Below are 15,900 nucleotides of genomic sequence, written 5' to 3'. Positions count from 1 at the left end.
AGTTATATTGCCTGATGGGCACAAATTCACAGAAGAATATATATTAAACAAAATACCCTGGGCTGAATATGTACAAATTAATAACAGATGTAAGAAATTCATTCAGGAAAAATCTTTTCTTGTCCCATACTTGTATTCATCTCCATTATTCTACATATAACTTGATATCCCAATCCGAGTTCAAACCTCTAGGGACCCTAGTGTTTAATTGGAAAATCCAATTAACCTCTTTTTGACCCAGAAGTTTAATTCTATTTCCTCCCCTTATATGTCTCTTAATGTGTTGTATGCCTCGAAAGGACAGTGACCTGCTGTCTCCATCATGCATATTTCAAAAATGTAAGGCAACTGGGGTGTCCAATTTCTCATCCCCTATTTATCTCAGATGTTCTAGAAATCTCTTTTTGAGAGGTCTTGTCGTTTGACCGACATACTTTACATTGCAAAGTTTACATGTGAGTAAATATACTACATAAGATGTATTGTAAATTAAAGTTTCTCGTCATCTGTTGACTTAAAGGATCCCCCAAAATGGCATGTGTGCAGGATATACATCTACGACTGCCACGCCTAAAAAAACCTTTCTTGGGGGTTAACCAATTGTTAGTCTTTTTAAAAGGGTAACATTGATAGAGAGAGGATGTTAGACAAAGTCCTTGACTTTCTGGTCACATATTTGCAGCCCCTCTCCACTATCTTATCCAAAGTCTCATCCACCCTAAGGAAAGGGAGGGATATTTTAATGATGTCACAGATTACAATGTGTTCCTTGCTATAAGCTGTAATAAAAACAGACTTCTGATGGAAATTATCCTTAACTCTAGTTCTCTGTTTCATCATGTCCTCCCTTTCCATTGTGTCAACCTGTTCTTTGGCCTTATTCAAATGTTGCAAGGTATACCCTCTTTCCAAAAAGCGCTCAGTGTTTGTTTTTTGTTTTTTTAGAATGTGTCTCATACGCATCTATTGTACTGTAATTTCGTTTAGACCTCATGTATTGGCCCTTTCGGAATGGCCTTAATCACATGTTTAGTATGACTAGAATTGGCCATAAGGAGGGTATTACCAACACTCTCCTTCCTGTACAATTCTACCTCTATCCTTTTACTTGATGTGTTGGGCTTTAATAACATATCAAGGAAGGGCATCTGCACTCTACTCTTTTACATGGAAAATTTAAAATTTTGCTGGTTTTGAGAGCGATAATCAAAAAAATGATTAATTATCAAATCTCCCCCCCTAAATATAAAGACCAAATCGTCAATATATCGGCCATAATGTATGATGTTCTACCTAAAGGTATTACCATCACCAAAGACCCGGGACTTCTCCCACCAACTGAGATCAGAATCAGGCCTGTGTTTAAAGGGACAGTCTAGTCAAAATTAAACTTTCATGGTTCAGATAGGGCATGCAATTTTAAACAACTTTCTAATTTACTTTTATCATCAAATTTGCTTTATTCCCTTGGTGGTATTTTTGAAAAGCTAAACCTAGGTAGGCACAAACTGATTTCTAAATCCTTTGAAAACCGCCTCTTAGCTCAGAGCATTTAAAAAAAAAAATCATAGTTAGACAGTACTAGTTCATGTGTGTCATATAGATAACACTGCTCACTCCCGTGGAGTTATTTAGGAGTCTGCATTGATTGGCTAAACTGCAGGTCTGTCAAAAGCACTGATATAAGGGAGCAGTCTGCAGAGGCTTAGATACAAGGTAATCACAGAGTTAATATGTGTATTAATATAACAGTGTTGGTTATGCAAAACTGGGGAATGGGTAATAAAGGGATTATCTATCTTTTTAAACAATAAAAATTCTGGAGTATACTAAGTCGGTTTCTCCTCCTTGGAGCCTTAACCTTGTTCTTAAAGTTTTGCAGCAGGCTCCATTGAGGCTATGCATTCCCTAGCTATTAAGTTCTTATCTTGGAAGGTTTTGTTCTTGTTGCCATTTCTTCTGCTCAGAGAGTTTCGGAACTCTCAGCTTTGCAGTATGATTCTCCTTATCTTTCATGCCGATAAGGTGGTTCTTTGTACTTAGGTTTTCTTCCTACAATTTTTTCGGATAGAAATATTAATCAGGAAATTGTTGTTCCTTCTCTTTGTCCTAATCCTTCCTTCTTCTCATAAGGATTTTCGCCAGTTTTCTGCCCTGTTTGTTTGTTTCTCTGGGAGGTCTTTTGGAGGTCAGAAAGCTACAGCTACTTCTCTTATTTTCTGGTTGAGAAGTATTATTAGTTTGGCTTATGAGACTGCTGGACAGCAGCCTCCGGAGAGAATTACAGCTCATTCCACTAGGGCTGTTTCTTCTTCTTGGGCTTTTGAAAATGAAGCTTCTGTGGAACAGATTTGCAAGGCTGCAACTTGGTCTGCTTGATACTTTTGCCTCGGCTGAGGTTTCTTTTGGGAGAAAGGTTCTTCAAGCGGTGGTGCCTTCTGTTTAGGTTCCCTGTCTTGTCCCTCCCTAATCATCTGTGTCCTCTGGCTTGGGTATTCATTCCCAACAATAATTGATGATTCCGTGGACTCCCCATATCTTAGGAAAGGAAACAAAATTTATGCTTACCTGATAAATGCATTTATTTCCGGATATGGTGAGTCCACAGCCCGCCCTTTATTTTAAGACAGTTATTTTTAACCTTAACCTCAGGCACCTCTACACCTTGTGTTTTTCCCTTCTCTCCATTTTCCTTCGGTCGAATGACTGGGGATTGTGGGAGGGGAAGTGACATTTAACAGCTTTGCTGGGGTGCTCTTTGCCTCCTCCTGCTGGCCAGGAGTGGTATTCCCAACAGTAATTGATTATTCCGTGGACTCACCATATCCGGAAAGAAATACATTTATGAGGTAAGCATAAATTTTGTTTTTTGTATATATGAATACATGAAGAGCTAAAATACCAGTGGCATTGATATCTGGGACTGCAGTATTTTTTAAATAATCATCATCATTATTAAAAAATAATTTTTAGCTGGAATCATGTGTATTATTTACTGTAGTTTCTGGCTCCAAATAAGTAATGAACTTGTACCATAGATTATACCATAGTTTTTGAACTTTCCCTGATCTTTTAGTAATGGCCTTCATGTTCTTATGTAATAGAATATGTACAAAATACAATTAAATAATATGTGAAAGCACATGATAGACTACCAAGGTATGATTAAGGAATGTGCAGTGATAGCCTGTTCATCTATTGAGTTGTTTGGTTTCTTTTCTTCTTTACATTATTTGCATTTTTTTTTCTCTCATTTTGTTTCTAAAGATTTTCTAAATTAAAAAGCTTTTGTGTATAAATAACTGTTTATACAATATTAAAGGGACAGTAATTCAATACGAAACTGGTTCACATAGAGTATGCAATTAATAGAAGTAAACTGATTTATTTTTTTTTCTCAAATCTAATTTGCTTAGTTCTCTTGGTATCCTTTGGTGAAATGTAAACCAAGGTAGGATTATAGCCTGTTGCTCTTTATGGCAGCTGCTTTATGGCAGCTGTGCTTGCAACAATGTTTGAAGCAATGTTACACAAACACTGCTTCATAGAGTGCCAGAGATGTGTGCATGATCCTATCAGCTTGCCTAGTTTTTTTCTTCAACAAAGGATAACACGTGAAAAAATCATATCTTGCAAGAAGATAATATAAATAAACTGTATTTTTTTTAGTTGAATGCTTTATTTAACCTCTTCATGGTGCTTGTGTTTTTGATAGTGTGGCTATAACAGAGGAGGGAGGGAGGTTGTAATAGCCCAGCCTTGCTATTACGGGCCAAAAAACCCTTAATGACCAGTGATGTAGAGGGTACGTCGTGATCCTTAAGGGTTAACCCATAAGTTTAATATTTACTGGCCTTTTTCAGGAATGTGCAATGTCTCTGAACATGAAGAAATAGTAAACATCTCTTTAATTTGCTTCTGTAGTGATGATAAAAAAAATATTCATGTTAAACCAGTGTTTTTTCAACCAACGGGCCAAATTTTCATATGATCTAAACTAGAGCACAGGTGAAATAATCAGTAACCATGGTTACTAACCTGCTCTTGCTCAACTACTTATTATTTTACTTGTGCTCTGAAGAGTTAAACTAAGATCAGAAATATTCTCACCTACGCAGACATTTTCTGTGGGGCTGCCTGTAATATTTTGTAGTCTGTTAGATGTAATAAATGTGTGGATTATCTGGAGAGGATTTATTTAATCTTAAACTAATATTATTTATGTTTTACGTTGTTTTATGGTTCTTGAAATATATAGAAGTGTCTTCTTTCATGACAGGGTATGGAAGCAATAAGTAGAATGGTAGAACAACATGTGGAGATGGATTCAGACTGGGAAGCTGCAATAGCCATTCAGATGCAACTGAAGAATGTCTTAATGCTCATGCAGGAATGGTGCGCCTGTGACGTAAGGACGGGATTATTTGTTTTTTATCTATTCTATCATAGCAGCATAGAAACCTAATTTTATCTCCCAACAATCCCATTATATCTAGCTAAAAGTTTAATTAACCGGGTAGTCTAGATTGTAAGTTGCCACGGGAACAGGGCCCTCAACTCCCCCTGTATTTGTTTGTTTAATTTTGTCCGGTGTCTTATATTGTATTGTATCACTGTTGTACCCATGGACAGCGCTGCAGAATCTGTTGGCGCTTTATACATTAACTAGTCCTAAAGCCCGTGTACACAGCAAATTTTTGCAGTACAGAGGTTCCACCCCTTGCTCTCTCTCTCTCTCTCTCCCCCCTCTCTTTTGCTCTCTCTCTCTCCCCCCTCTCTTTTGCTCTCTCTCTCTATCCCCCCTCTCTTCTGCTCTCTCTCTATCCCCCCTCTCTTCTGCTCTCTCTCTATCCCCCCTCTCTTCTGCTCTCTCTCTATCCCCCCTCTCTTCTGCTCTCTCTATCCCCCCTCTCTTTTGCTCTCTCTCCCCCCTCTTTTGCTCTCTCTCTCTCCCCCGTCTCTTTTGCTCTCTCCCCCCCTTTCTTTTCCTCCCTCTTTTGCGCTCTCTCTCCCCCTCTTTGCGCTCTCTCCCCCTCTCTTTTGCTCTCTCTTGCTCTCTCCCCCCTCTCTTTTGCTCTCTCTTGCTCTCTCTCTCCCCCTCTCTTTTGCTCTCTCTTCCTCTCTTTTGCTCTCTCTATCCCCCCTCTTTTGCTCTCTCTCCCCCTCTTTTGTTTTCTCTCTCCCCCCTCCCTTTTGCTCTCTGTCCCCCCTCTTTTGCTCTCTCTCTCCCCCCTTTCTTTAACTCTCTTTCCCTCCTCTTTTGCGGTCTTTCTCGCCCCTTTATTTTGCTCTCTTTCCCCCCTCTCTTTTGCTGTCTCTCTCCCCCTCTCTTATGCTCACTCTCTCCTCTCTCTTGTGCTCTCTCTCTCTCCTCTCTCTTGTGCTCTCTCTCTCTCCTCTCTCTTGTGCTCTCTCTCCCCCTCTCTTATGCTTGCTCTCTCTCTCCCCTCTCTTGTGCTCTCTCTCCCCCCTCTCTTATGCTCACTCTTTCTCTCCACTCTCTTATGCTCACTCTCTCTCTCCTCTCTCTTGTGCTCTCTCTCCCCCTCTCTTATGCTTGCTCTATCTCTCCCCTCTCTTGTGCTCTCTCTCCCCCCTCTCTTATGCTCACTTTCTCTCCCCTCTCTTATGCTCACTCTCTCTCCCCCCTCTCTTATGCTCGCTCTCTCTTCCCTCTTTTGCGCTCTCCCCCTCTCTTTTGCTCTCTCCACTTTCTCCCCCCTCTCTTTTGCTGTATCTCTCCCTCTATTTTGATCTATCTCCCCTCTTTTGATCTCTGTCCCCTTTCTTTTGCTCTACCTCCCCTTCTCTTTTGCTCTCTCTATCTCCCCTCTTGATCTCTCTCTCTCCCCTTTCTTTTGCTCTCCCTACCCCCTCTCTTTTGCTGTCTATCTCCCTCTCATTTGCTCTCTCAATCCCCCCTCTTTTGCTCTCTCGATCCCCCCCTCTCTTGAGCTTTCTGCACGGCCTGTCCAACTCCGCCAACACCCCACACGGCCCCGCCCATGTCATGCCCAGTCCCGCCCGTACCTGCCCAGCCACACCCACGTCACGCCTGGCGCCCCATCACGCTACTCACTCTGAGTCTGCAGTGTAGAAGGCCAGGTGTGTTTGTCCTCGCGCGCAGTCTCTACTGTGCATGAACGCTTCGGACAAACACACTTGGCCTTTTATAGTATAGGATAATAGTTATACTAATAGTAATAGGTTTTATATACAGAGCAAATTTAGTATAGAAATGTGTGCAAATAAAACAATCTGTAATGCAGTCACAAACTCAAAACAATAAGATCTTTTCTTTGGAAAATACAAGGATATAAACTACAAATGAAGAGATTGTATAGGTGAAACAAATAAGAAGGAACTTGTATAATGTTGCAGTTAATGGTATAACAATTAAATTGCATACTAATCTACATAAAAAGTTACCCTGCATCAGGGAAAACAGCAGTGGCTATAGGTTAAATTTATTAAGCTGCATTCATAGCTTTTGAGACTATACGGTGCAGGCAGGGGCGTGTTAATGAATAGGCCTAGAGCGGCAGATTTTGGGGGGCGGCACTTGTCCACTGCAGTATCTGGCCATGCTTTAAAAAAAAAAAAAAAAATTGCCTGGGCGGCTTACGAGCGGTCACGTGACCGGCTTTTCTGATCAGTGTGAGGACTGGAGCGGGATGTGATAGAGGGAGGCGCTACCTGTCTGTTACACATCCTAATTAATATTTAAAGTTCCCATATGGTGGTGGCTGTATCTGCGCACCTGGGCTTCTGTAAAGAAAGGAGAAGGGGACGGAAGGAGTATAATCCGCTTTGGCGCTTTGCCTCTGAAAAGCAGCTCGGCTGAAGGGATCAGATCATCAGACTGATCAGAGGAGGTAACTTAAAATGTGAGTGTAACAACACATTACACACTGCATGCGGCCACATTATTTTTCTAGCTGGAGATTTCATTCTCTATTACTGAGAATTTTGTAGTGCTACTCCCACACTGTAGAGCCGGATCACAGTAATAGAGAATTAAATCTCCGGCTGGGAAAATAATGTTGCCGCATGCAGTGTGTATTGCGAGGGTATGAAGGCTGCCCCAGGGGAATACACTAAGGGCACAAGCTAGATAGGACCGACACAGCACACTGTGAGCACAGCCAAGAGGAAGCAGCTTCATGCCCCCAGTATCCGGTTCTTCCATCCCCAGAGCCCGGCCTGTCATTTTTAAACACAGGGCTGTAAAAAGTGCAGAAGGTTTCTCAGACCGGGAACAGTATGAATGTTTTGTATACAGTTTTTGATAATGTTAACACTGATCTATGCATATATATTTTTTTTAAATTAATTCATTAAAGGGACACTGAAACCAAATTTTTTCTTTCATGATTCAGATAGAGCATGCAATTTTAATCAACTTTCTAATTTACTCCTATTATCAAATTTTCTTCATTCTCTTGGTATGTTTATTTGAAAAGCAAGAATGTAAGTTTAGATGCCGGCCCATTTTTGGTGAACAACCTGGGTTGTCCTTGCTGATTGGACAGCACCAATAAAAAATTGCTGTCCATGGTTCTAAACCAAAAATTTGCTGGCTCCTTAGCTTAGATGTCTTCTTTTTCAAATAAAGATAGCAAAAGAACAAAGAAAATATGATAATAGAAGTAAATTAAAAAGTTGCTTAAAATTGCATTTTCTATCTGAATCATGAAAGAAAAAATTTGGGTTCAGTGTCCCTTTAAGTGCAGGTGCTAGATAGAAATATGGCTGCTGTTTTGCTCTTCCAGTCTCTCATCTGCCATATCTCCCTCGTTCTCCCCCTCCCTTCCAAATTAATATTTTTGAAAATGCAAAAAAAAAAAAGTAATGTAGCACCCTGGCCCAATAAATAGTATGTCTAAAAAAGTCCTAAAACCTGGGGGGCAGCAGAATTTTGAGTGCCTAGGGCAGCACAAAACCTAAATATGCCACTGGGTGCAGGCGTGAATGAGAGAGCCTGCAGCCACAAATGTAAGAAGCACTTCTGCTTCTTTTTGTCTCTGGTGTTGGCAAATGCCATGTGATACTGCATCGCAAGTGGCAATTGCCAGCAGACAGTTTTTCTAACTTAATAGCTTCTCCACCTGAATGCGTGATAAATTGTCTCCTATATCTATTTCACTAAAAAAGGGTATGTCAGGATTCACTGTAAAGATAAAAATATTGATATTATACTTTCTTTCAGAAAGACTTCAGTACATTTTTGCTACTTTGTAGAAGTGATTCCTCACTGATTATTACATTGCATTGCATCTGCAAAGCAAAATGGTGCAGATTTTCAAAGTATTTGGGTATTGCAATCATTTTGCAAAACTTGACAGCTACAATGTCTGCATTCATCCTTTTGTTTAACATTTTTGTAATTTGCTGACACCTATTCATTACCTCTCATAAAAATTACACTTTTTTATCTCCACTACAAAGGATGATATATTGCTTAATGCCTACAAGGAATGCTACCAAATGGTCCTGCAATGTAGCAACCTCACTTCTGACGAGAAGACGCCAATTGAAATGTGTGGACATTCATATCAGAGCTATCCATACAAAGTGTCCAGAGATCCAATCAGCATACACCTTCCACTCTCTCGGATGTTGGCTGGTAGGTGTTTTAGGTCATTAAGACTTGCATTTTTAATTTTGCTTTTAAGAATGGAAAATATTGTTACCTTTTCTAGGTTTCAGATATATAGGCATGTGGTCCCTTGTTTAGAAAATAGAAAATAGATACATAATAGCAAATTCTAGACACCTTTCTTGAGTTAGATACTTTAAACATGCAGTTAAGAGTCTATTTTCTAAGTAGATCTAATTTTGCAAATAAAAATTAGAAAAATCTTGAATTTTTTTTATTTATTGATACATGGGTTAACTGAAGTTAAATTGATATGAAACACAAGATTTTTCTTAAATTAATCAGACAGAGCATGATGTTTTTAAAAACGTTCTACTTTACTTCTGTTATCAAAATGTCTTCATTCTCTTGGTATGTTTTGTTGAAAAGCAAGGAGGTAAGTTCAGGGGCGTGCATGTATCTGGAGCAATATATAGCAGCAGTTTTGCAAGAATGTTATCAATTTGCAAGAGCACTAAATGGCTGCACTATTTTCTCTTGTAAGGTGTATCCAGTCCACGGACCATCCATTACTTGTGGGATATTCTCCTTCCCAACAGGAAGTTGCAAGAGGATCACCCACAGCAGAGCTGCTATATAGCTCCTCCCCTAACTGCCATATCCAGCCATTCTCTTGCAACTCTCAACAAGCATGGAAGTAGTAAGAGGAAAGTGGTGTTACGTAGTTTGTTTTTTACTTCAATCAAAAGTTTGTTATTTTAAATGGTACCGGAGTTGTACTATTTTGTCCCAGGCAGAAAAAAGAAGAAAAATCTGCCTGTGATTTCTATGATCTTAGCAGGTTGTAACTAAGATCCATTGCTGTTCTCACACATGACTGAAGAGAGAGGTAACTTCAGCGGGGGAATGGCGTCCAGGTTATCCTGCTATGAGGTATGTGCAGTTAAATTTTTTTCTAGAAGATGTGTATGCTAGAAAATGCTGCTGATACCAGATTTATGTAAGGTAAGCCTGAATACAGTGATTTAATAGCGACTGGTATCATGCTTACTTTCTGAGGTAATACTCTTATAGATTTGCAATATAAAACGTTTGCTGGCATGTTTAAACGTTTTTATATATACTTTGGTGATAAAACTTTATTGGGGCCTAGTTTCTTTCCACATGGCTGGCTTAAATTTGCCTAGAAACAGTTTCCTGAGGCTTTCCACTGTGTTCCTATGAGTGGGAGGGGCCTAATTTAGCGCTTTTTTGCGCAGTAACTTTTACAGACTGAGACATCCAGCTTCCTCCAGGAGTACCCTGTATGCTATAGGACCTCTCTCAAGGGCTCTTAGGCTTTCCAAAATCATTTGTTGGGGAAGGTAGGCCCACAGCAAGGCTGTGGCAGTTTGGTGTGCTGTTAAAAAAACGTCTATATCGTTTTTTTGATTTGTTTTTTGAACTAAGGGGTTAATCATCCATTTGCAAGTGGGTGCAATACTCTGTTAGCTTATTATACACACTGTAAAAATTTCGTTTGATTTACTGCTTTTTTTCACTGTTTTTCAAATTCTGACAAATTGTTTCTCTTAAAGGCACAGTACCGTTTTTATTTTTTGCTTGTTAACTTGATTTAAAGTGTTTTCCAAGCTTGCTGGTCTCATTGCTAGTCTGTTTAAACATGTCCGACATAGAGGAAACTCCTTGTTCATTATGTTTAGAAGCCATGGTGGAACCCCCTCTTAGAATGTGTACCAAATGTACTGATTTCACTTTAAGCAATAAAGATCATATTATGTCTTTAAAAAATTTATCACCAGAGGAATCTGACGAGGGGGAAGTTATGCCGACTAACTCGCCCCACGTGTCAGACCCTTTGACTCCCGCTAAAGGGACTCACGCTCTAATGGCGCCAAGTACATCTAGTTCGCCCATAGCGTTTACTTTAAAAGACATGGCGGCGGTCATGGATAATACACTGTCAGCGGTATTATCCAGACTACCTGGATTTAGAAGAAAGCGAGATAGCTCTGGAGTTAGAAGAAATACAGAGCATACTGATGCTTTAAGAGCTATGTCTGATACTCCCTCACAATATACAGAAGCTGAGGAAGGAGAGCTTCTTTCTGTGGGTGATGTTTCTGACTCAGGGAAAAAGATTCAACCTGATTCTGATATGTCTACATTTAAATTTAAGCTTGAACACCTCCGCGTGCTGCTCAGGGAGGTTTTAGCTGCTCTGAATGACTGTGATACAATTGCAGTGCCAGAAAAATTGTGTAGATTGGACAAATACTATGCAGTGCCTGTGTGCACTGATGTCTTTCCAATACCTAAAAGGTTTACAGAAATTATTACTAAGGAATGGGATAGACCAGGTGTGCCGTTCTCTCCCCCTCCTATTTTTAAGAAAATGTTTCCAATAGATGCCACCACAAGGGACTTATGGCAGAAAGTCCCTAAGGTGGAGGGAGCAGTTTCTACCCTAGCTAAGCGTACTACTATCCCTGTCGAGGACAGTTGTGCTTTCTCAGATCCAATGGATAAAAAGTTAGAGGGTTACCTTAAGAAAATGTTTATTCAACAAGGTTTTATTCTACAGCCCCTTGCATGCATTGCCCCAGTCACTGCTGCTGCGGCTTTCTGGTTTGAGTCTCTGGAAGAGGCTTTACAGGTAGAGACCCCATTGGATGACATACTTGACAAGCTTAGAGCACTTAAGCTAGCCAATTCTTTTGTTTCTGATGCCATTGTTCATTTGACTAAACTAACGGCTAAGAATTCTGGTTTTGCTATTCAAGCGCGCAGGGCGCTATGGCTTAAATCATGGTCAGCTGACGTTACTTCAAAGTCTAACCTGCTTAACATTCCCTTCAAGGGGCAAACCCTATTCGGGCCTGGTTTGAAGGAGATCATTTCTGATATCACTGGAGGAAAAGGTCATGCCCTTCCTCAGGATAGGTCCAAATCAAGGGCCAAACAGTCTAATTTTCGTGCCTTTCGAAACTTCAAGGCGAGTGCGGCATCAACTTCCTCTAATGCAGTACAAGAGGGAACTTTTGCCCAGTCCAAGTAGGTCTGGAGACCTAACCAGACCTGGAACAAAGGGAAGCAGGCCAAAAAGCCTGCTGCTGCCCCTAAGACAGCATGAAGTATCAGCCCCCTATCCGGTAACGGATCTAGTAGGGGGCAGATTTTCGCTCTTCGCCCAGGCTTGGGCAAGAGATGTCCAGGATCCCTGGGCGTTGGAAATTGTATCCCAGGGGTATCTTCTGGACTTCAAAGCTTGTCCTCCAAAAGGGAGATTTCACCTTTCACAATTATCTACAAGCCAGATAAAGAGAGAGGCATTTTTACACTGTGTTCAAGACCTCCTAGTTATGGGAGTGATCCACCCAGTTCCAAAGGAGGAACAGGGACAAGGATTCTATTCAAATCTGTTTGTGGTTCCCAAAAAAGAGGGAACCTTCAGACCAATCTTAGATCTCAAGATCTTAAACAAATTTCTCAGGGTTCCATCATTCAAGATGGAGACTATTCATACCATCCTGTCTATGATCCAGGAGGGTCAATACATGACTACAGTGGATTTAAAGGATGCGTATCTTCACATTCCGATACACAAAGATCATCATCGGTTTCTCAGGTTTGCCTTCCTACACAGGCATTACCAGTTTGTAGCTCTTCCATTTGGGTTAGCTACAGCCCCAAGAATCTTTTTAGAAGGTTCTGGGGTCACTTCTGGCTGTCCTAAGGCCGCGGGCATAGCAGTGGCCCCTTATTTAGACGACATTCTGATAAAGGCGTCAAATTTCAAAATTGCCAAGTCTCATACGGACATAGTTCTGGCATTTCTGAGGTTGCATGGGTGGAAAGTGAACGAAGAAAAGAGTTCTCTATCCCCTCTCACAAGAGTATCCTTTCTGAGAACTCTAATAGATTCTGTAGAAATGAGGATTTACCTGACAGAGACCAGGTTATCAAAACTTCTAAATTCCTGCCGTGTTATTTATTCCACTCCTCGCCCTTCGGTGGCTCAGTGTATGGAAGTAATCGGCTTAATGGTAGCGGCAATGGACATAGTGCCGTTCGCCCGCCTACATCTCAGACCGCTGCAACTCTGCATGCTCAGCCAGTGGAATGGGGATTACACAGATTTGTCCCCTCTACTAAATCTGGATCAAGAAACCAGGGATTCTCTTCTCTGGTGGTTATCTCGGGTCCATCTGTCCAAAGGTATGACCTTTTGCAGGCCAGATTGGACAATTGTAACGACAGATGCCAGCCTTCTAGGCTGGGGGGCAGTATGGAACTCCCTGAAGGCTCAGGGATCGTGGACTCAGGAGGAGACACTCCTTCCGATAAACATTCTGGAACTAAGAGCGATATTCAATGCTCTTCAGGCTTGGCCTCAGCTAGCGACAATGAGGTTCATCAGATTTCAGTCGGACAACATCACGACTGTGGCTTACATCAACCATCAAGGGGGAACAAGGAGTTCCCTAGCGATGTTAGAAGTCTCAAAGATAATTCGCTGGGCAGAGATTCACTCTTTCCACCTATCAGCTATCCATATCCCAGGTGTAGAGAACTGGGAGGCGGATTTTCTAAGTCGACAGACTTTTCACCCGGGGGAGTGGGAACTCCATCCGGAGGTGTTTGCACAATTGATTCATCGTTGGGGCAAACCAGAACTGGATCTCATGGCGTCTCGCCAGAACGCCAAACTTCCTTGTTACGGATCCAGGTCCAGGGACCCCAAGGCAACGCTGATAGATGCTCTAACAGCGCCTTGGTCCTTCAACCTGGCTTATGTGTTTCCACCGTTTCCTCTGCTCCCTCGTCTGATTGCCAAAATCAAGCAGGAGAGAGCATCGGTGATCTTGATAGCGCCTGCGTGGCCACGCAGGACTTGGTATGCAGATCTGGTGGACATGTCATCCTTTCCACCATGGACTCTGCCGCTGAGACAGGACCTTCTACGTCAAGGTCCTTTCAACCATCCAAATCTAATTTCTCTGAGGCTGACTGCCTGGAGATTGAACGCTTGATTTCATCAAAGCATTGTTTCTTCGAGTCAGTCATTGACACCTTAATTCAGGCTCGATAGCCTGTCACCAGATAGGGGACAGATTTCTGCTCTGTCTATTCTTTTGCACAAGTGTCTGGCGGATGTTCCAGACGTTCAGGCATTTTGTCAGGCTTTAGTTAGAATCAAGCCTGTGTTTAAACCTGTTGCTACACCTTGGAGCTTAAATTTGGTTCTTAAAGTTTCTTCAGGGGGTTCCGTTTGAACCTCTTCATTCCATAGATATCAAACTTTTATCTTTGAAAGTTCTTTTTTTGGTAGCTATTTCCTCAGCTCGTAGCGTTTCCGAGTTATCTGCCTTACAATGTGATTCTCCTTATCTGATCTTCCATGCAGATAAGGTAGTTCTGCGTGCCAAACCTGGGTTTTTACCTAAGGTGGTTTCTAATAAGAATATTAATCAGGAGATTGTTTGTTGTCTACTCTGGACAGAGGAGAGGCCAAAGGGCTTCGGCAACTTCTCTTTCTTTTTGGCTAAGGAGTATAAAACGCTTAGCTTATGAGACTGCTGGCCAGCAGCCTACTGAAAGGTTTACAGCTCATTCTACTGGGCCTTTAAAAATGAGGCTTCTTTTGAACAGATTTGCAAGGCGGGGACTTGGTCTTCGCTTCATACCTTTTCAAAATTCTATAAATTTGATACTTTTGCTTCTTCGGAGGCTATTTTTGGGAGAAAGGTCTTACAGGCAGTGGTATCTTCCGTTTAAGTTCCTGCCTTGTCCCTCCCTTCATCCGTGTACTTTAGCTTTGGTATTGGTATCCCACAAGTAATGGATGATCTGTGGACTGGATACACCTTACAAGAGAAAACATAATTTATGCTTACCTGATAAATTTATTTCTCTTGTGGTGTATCCAGTCCACGGCCCGCCCTGTCATTTTAAGGCAGGTATTTTTTAATTTTAAACTACAGTCACCACTGCACCCTATGGTTTCTCCTTTCTCTGCTTGTCTTCGGTCGAATGACTGGATATGGCAGTTAGGGGAGGAGCTATATAGCAGCTCTGCTGTGGGTGATCCTCTTGCAACTTCCTGTTGGGAAGGAGAATATCCCACAAGTAATGGATGATCCGTGGACTGGATACACCACAAGAGAAATAAATGTATCAGGTAAGCATAAATTATGTTTCCTACAGTGCTCCAGACACCTACCTATCTCTTCACCAAAGAATACCATGGGAATGAAACAAATTTGATAATAGAAGTAAATTGGAAACTTTTTTTAAATTGTATGATCGTTCTGGATCTCCAAAGAAAATTTTTGTGTTTCATATCCCTTTAATAAAATGCAACTTTCTTCTAATGACACGGTGAGTCAGTAATTACTATTGGGAATATCACTCCTGGCCAGCATGAGGAGGCAAAGAGCGCCACAGCTGTTAAGTATCACCTCCTTTCCCTCAAACCCCAGTCATTCTCTTTGCCTGCGTTGCAACGAGGTGGTAAAGTTTAGGTGTCTGAAAGAAATTTTCTTCAATCAAGAGTTTATTATTTTTAAAGCAGAGCAGGTTTGCCCTGATCTTTTCTGGGGTCTAGCCATAGTCCATATCAGTCTCTTCAGTAGAGCAGTGGTGGCTTTTAAGCAATTGAGAACTTGTGGGGTATAATACCCACTGCGCCTCTCAAACAGTTGTTGCTGCCCTAACTTGAAAGCCTGAGTAAGATTATTCAGTCTTTCTTCTTTCCACAGGTCCATGTAAAGAAGGAAGCCCTCTCAAACCAAGTGAGCTGTCCTGCTGCCGGGCAGATCTACATTGAGGTAAGTGCCAAATTTATTCTCTGAAAGAAGAAAGGTATATATTGTCTCTTTAACAGTTAGTTCTGTTTGGGACGTTAAATACATTTGATCCTATTATGGATTAATGGGATAATGTGTGGCAGTTTGGGAAGGCACTGGGGACGAAAGGAATCAATTTATGACAACAGTACATTTATTGATAAGTAGTGTTTTGTGTCCGGTATGTTCTGGATAGGGTGGATGGCATTGGTTGTGTTTTTTTACCTTTGATAAGGAAGTTAATGGTGGTCGAGAAGATTCAGTTAGGTACGCCCACGATGGGCGGGCTTTTTCTGAGGTGGCAAAAGTGTTTTTCCACCCTTTTCCGGATCACTTCCTGTATGTGCCGGATGGTTGAGTAATTTGTTGCGGCTCTGCTCTTTCAGAAGACGGTGAAAGCGATCACTTTATAGCCGGTTGGAGCAACTGTGGATTGAGTCTGGATCGTTAACT

General features: G+C 41.4%; 1 protein-coding gene across 5 annotated transcripts in view; it reads left to right on the top strand.

Moving 5' to 3' along the window:
• The window catches only part of UBR1 (ubiquitin protein ligase E3 component n-recognin 1), a 693,945-nt gene that overhangs the window by 264,808 nt on the left and 413,237 nt on the right, over positions 1-15,900 (top strand). For all 5 annotated transcript variants that reach the window (XM_053697798.1, XM_053697801.1, XM_053697800.1 and 2 more), the window contains exons 14-15: positions 4,280-4,408; positions 8,449-8,626. In XM_053697798.1, coding sequence (XP_053553773.1) covers positions 4,280-4,408; positions 8,449-8,626 — 307 coding nt within the window. The remainder of the gene's footprint in view (positions 1-4,279; positions 4,409-8,448; positions 8,627-15,900) is intronic.

The sequence above is a fragment of the Bombina bombina genome, chromosome 1 (genome assembly GCF_027579735.1).
Source record: "Bombina bombina isolate aBomBom1 chromosome 1, aBomBom1.pri, whole genome shotgun sequence".
Lineage (NCBI taxonomy): Eukaryota > Metazoa > Chordata > Amphibia > Anura > Bombinatoridae > Bombina > Bombina bombina.
Note: the sequence above shows the minus strand (reverse complement) of the source record. Positions and strands in the feature narration are given on the sequence as shown.